At 29.4% G+C, this 2982-nt stretch overlaps 1 protein-coding gene across 1 annotated transcript in view; it reads left to right on the top strand.

The window, feature by feature from the left end:
• LOC106467205 (ubiquitin carboxyl-terminal hydrolase 32-like) overlaps positions 1 to 2225 on the top strand; it is a 129109-nt gene extending 126884 nt beyond the window's left edge. The window contains exons 33-34 of the mRNA XM_022395332.1: positions 63 to 86; positions 850 to 2225. Of these exons, the coding sequence (XP_022251040.1) occupies positions 63 to 86; positions 850 to 1020 (195 nt within the window). The 3' untranslated portion in view covers positions 1021 to 2225. The remainder of the gene's footprint in view (positions 1 to 62; positions 87 to 849) is intronic.
• Positions 2226 to 2982: the final 757 nt, after the last annotated feature.

Genomic DNA, 2982 nt, shown 5'->3' with positions numbered 1-2982 from the left:
GTTAATTATTAAGATTGTTACAACATTGTTTTAGGTAAATTTACAAAATCTGTGATTGGTATTGTTACAATAATAGCAACTGTAAAGTGAGTTAGTACTTCTCTGTTGTTAATTATTAAGATTGTTACAACATTGTCTTAGGTAAATTTACAAAATCTGTGATTGGTATTGTTACAATAATAATAGCAACTGTAAAGTGAGTTAGTACTTCTCTGTTGTTAATTATTAAGATTGTTACAACATTGTCTTAGGTAAATTTACAAAATCTGTGATTGGTATTGTTACAATAATAGTAACTGTAAAGTGAGTTAGTACTTCTCTGTTGTTAATTATTAAGATTGTTACAACATTGTCTTAGGTAAATTTACAAAATCTTTGATTGGTATTGTTACAATAATAGCAACTGTAAAGTGGGTTAGTACTTCTCTGTTGTTAATTATTAAGATTGTTCCAACATTGTCTTAGGTAAATTTACAAAATCTGTGATTGGTATTGTGACGATGACAACAGCTATAAAGGGAGTATATATTCATCTTAGTACTTTTGTTCCTAATGATGAAATAATTATAGCACATTAATCGAAGATCAGTTAAGTACGTTAGTATTGTTATATGTCAACAGCAGCCGTATTAAAGGTGAATGAGTAATTGTATTGTTAATTGTCTAAGAATTTTTCAAAACAAATCAACACTAGTAACTACTGATGTTACAGTGGTAGCATTCTTTAATTCAAAACACTGTCTCATAAAAGCAAGCTATCTAAATAGCTGGAAATTAAACTTTATCAAACTCAATCTCCATGAGTTGAATGAAATAAAGATGATTGAAATGCAACATTTTTCTTCACAGGAGGTGATACTTGATCAAATTGATGTCAACTCTGCTTATATACTTTTCTATGAACGTGAGGGTATTGATTACAACAGCTACCTCCCAAATGTTGAGGGTATGCTACCAGATACAAAAGACATTGATGATGAGTTTGAAAGTGATTTTCGCAAAATTTGTTGTCTCCAGTGATATTTCCTACTCATTTTTATCCTTTTGTTGCTGTATAGCCTTTGCTTCAAAGTAATCAATGTTGCAAGCATGTGTGTGTTGTGAAGTGTATCCCATGATTCAAGTTCTATGTCAAAGTGACCTTAAGAGGTAGTCAGTCTACATTGTTTGGTCTGTGATCACTTGCTTTATATATATATATATATCTTAGTGAGGTCATGGCTTTGTACAGCGTGATTTACCCTCTTCTAAATCCATTGCTTATTGAAAAATTAACGTCTGATAATAAGACATCCTCATTATTATTATTTTTTATTGGTGATTAGCTAATGAGAAGCATTTTTTAATCATACGGGATACGTTACAATCACTCGATTGAATGATTTATATTTGTCTTACAAATACTAATTGTTTCATTCTTTTGCAAAAATGACTAATACGTTGAACGTCTTTAAAAGTGTGGATAAGTTTGAGGATTCTGTTATAGAATGTTAGCTTTCTTACATTCAAACTTACATAGAATTCTTTTTTTTTTTTGTTCCAGAATACGCAGCAACGCTTCATTTTTTTTTCTTCTTCTTCTTCAGATTCGGTACCTTGTCTTGCTTGTACCTGGTTCTTTAACAATGAACTGAACTAGTACAATTTATGGAAGCTGTATATATATAATTTTATAATACTGAGAAAGTTGGTAATTATCATTTAACAATTTTCGTTATAAATAATAACATAATTCCCGTTGTGTAGCATGTATTTTTATTAGGATAGAAAAATACATTTTATTGACTTTGCTACTTATTTTTGTACATTGTTTTTTTTATTTGCTCAAAACGTCTAATATAACAGATACCTTGCCAGTGTTTACATTAATGTTGTGGTCACAATAATAGCTTTACAACTAGAGTTGACACATTTTTAAACTGTAATATGGGTAATTACTTAAAGAATAACTCCGAAATATCCATTATAGTTATTGTTCTAGTGTTAGCGCCTCAGTCAGATGAGCAGACAGAATTTGTGCATGTGATATTTTTATCAACAACCTTTCTTAAGAATATGAATACCAGGAAAGAAAATAAGTTAAGAATGCTCTATTAAGTTTTTGTAATATTGAAAATGTTTTTAAAAGCATTTTATTTGACCTTGTAGTCATAGCAAACTTGAAGTTTGTAAATATTGATGTACCTTGTAAATAAGATGAGATATTTATAAAAGGCTAAGTGTAAGTTTGAATGTGAATTTATTCTTTTAATTTACCTATAAAACTGCAACAGACAGAGCATCGTATGAAAACTCAGATTTAGCAATTAAACAAGGTCATTGTGGTATTTTTTAACTTTTACTGAATCCCTACAGGTTTAAATCAAATGAATCGGGTATTGTGTACATCAGCAAAAGACAGTGCGGAATAATCAAAGATGTATGTCATATTGTAGAATAAATGTGTTTTTTTTTTTATAAGAAGGATATCAAGTATTTATAAAAACCAAGATATTTTTTAGAGTTTGTATTTACTTTCTTACAGTTTGAAAACCTCAAATCGATAACCTAATAAAATAAATGCAGGGACATTTGTTTTACAGTTTGATAAACCACTTCAGTAAATCTGTTATTTCTACTTATGGGATTGCTATTTAATCCATGTTTATAATTTACACACAGAAATAACAGAATGACTGAAGTGGCTTATGGGATTGCTATTTAATTCATGTTTATAATTTACACACTAGAAATAACAGAATGACTGAAGTGGCTTATGGGATTGCTATTTAATTCATGTTTATAATTTATACACTAGAAATAACAGAATGACTGAAGTGGAACATGTGAATTGTGAACACAATTGTTAAATACTGAGGATTAAGTAGGGGAAGTTTTATTCAGTAGTACGTGTCAATTCAATTTTTCCTATGATGGAGTTAACCAGTGCTCACACTCAGCCTTCTAGAAATATATAGGTACTTCTTGAGTAAAAATGTAGGT

The sequence above is a fragment of the Limulus polyphemus genome, unplaced genomic scaffold (assembly GCF_000517525.1).
Source record: "Limulus polyphemus unplaced genomic scaffold, Limulus_polyphemus-2.1.2 Scaffold2527, whole genome shotgun sequence".
Taxonomy (NCBI): domain Eukaryota; kingdom Metazoa; phylum Arthropoda; class Merostomata; order Xiphosura; family Limulidae; genus Limulus; species Limulus polyphemus.
This window is presented reverse-complemented; position numbering and strand designations above follow the sequence as displayed.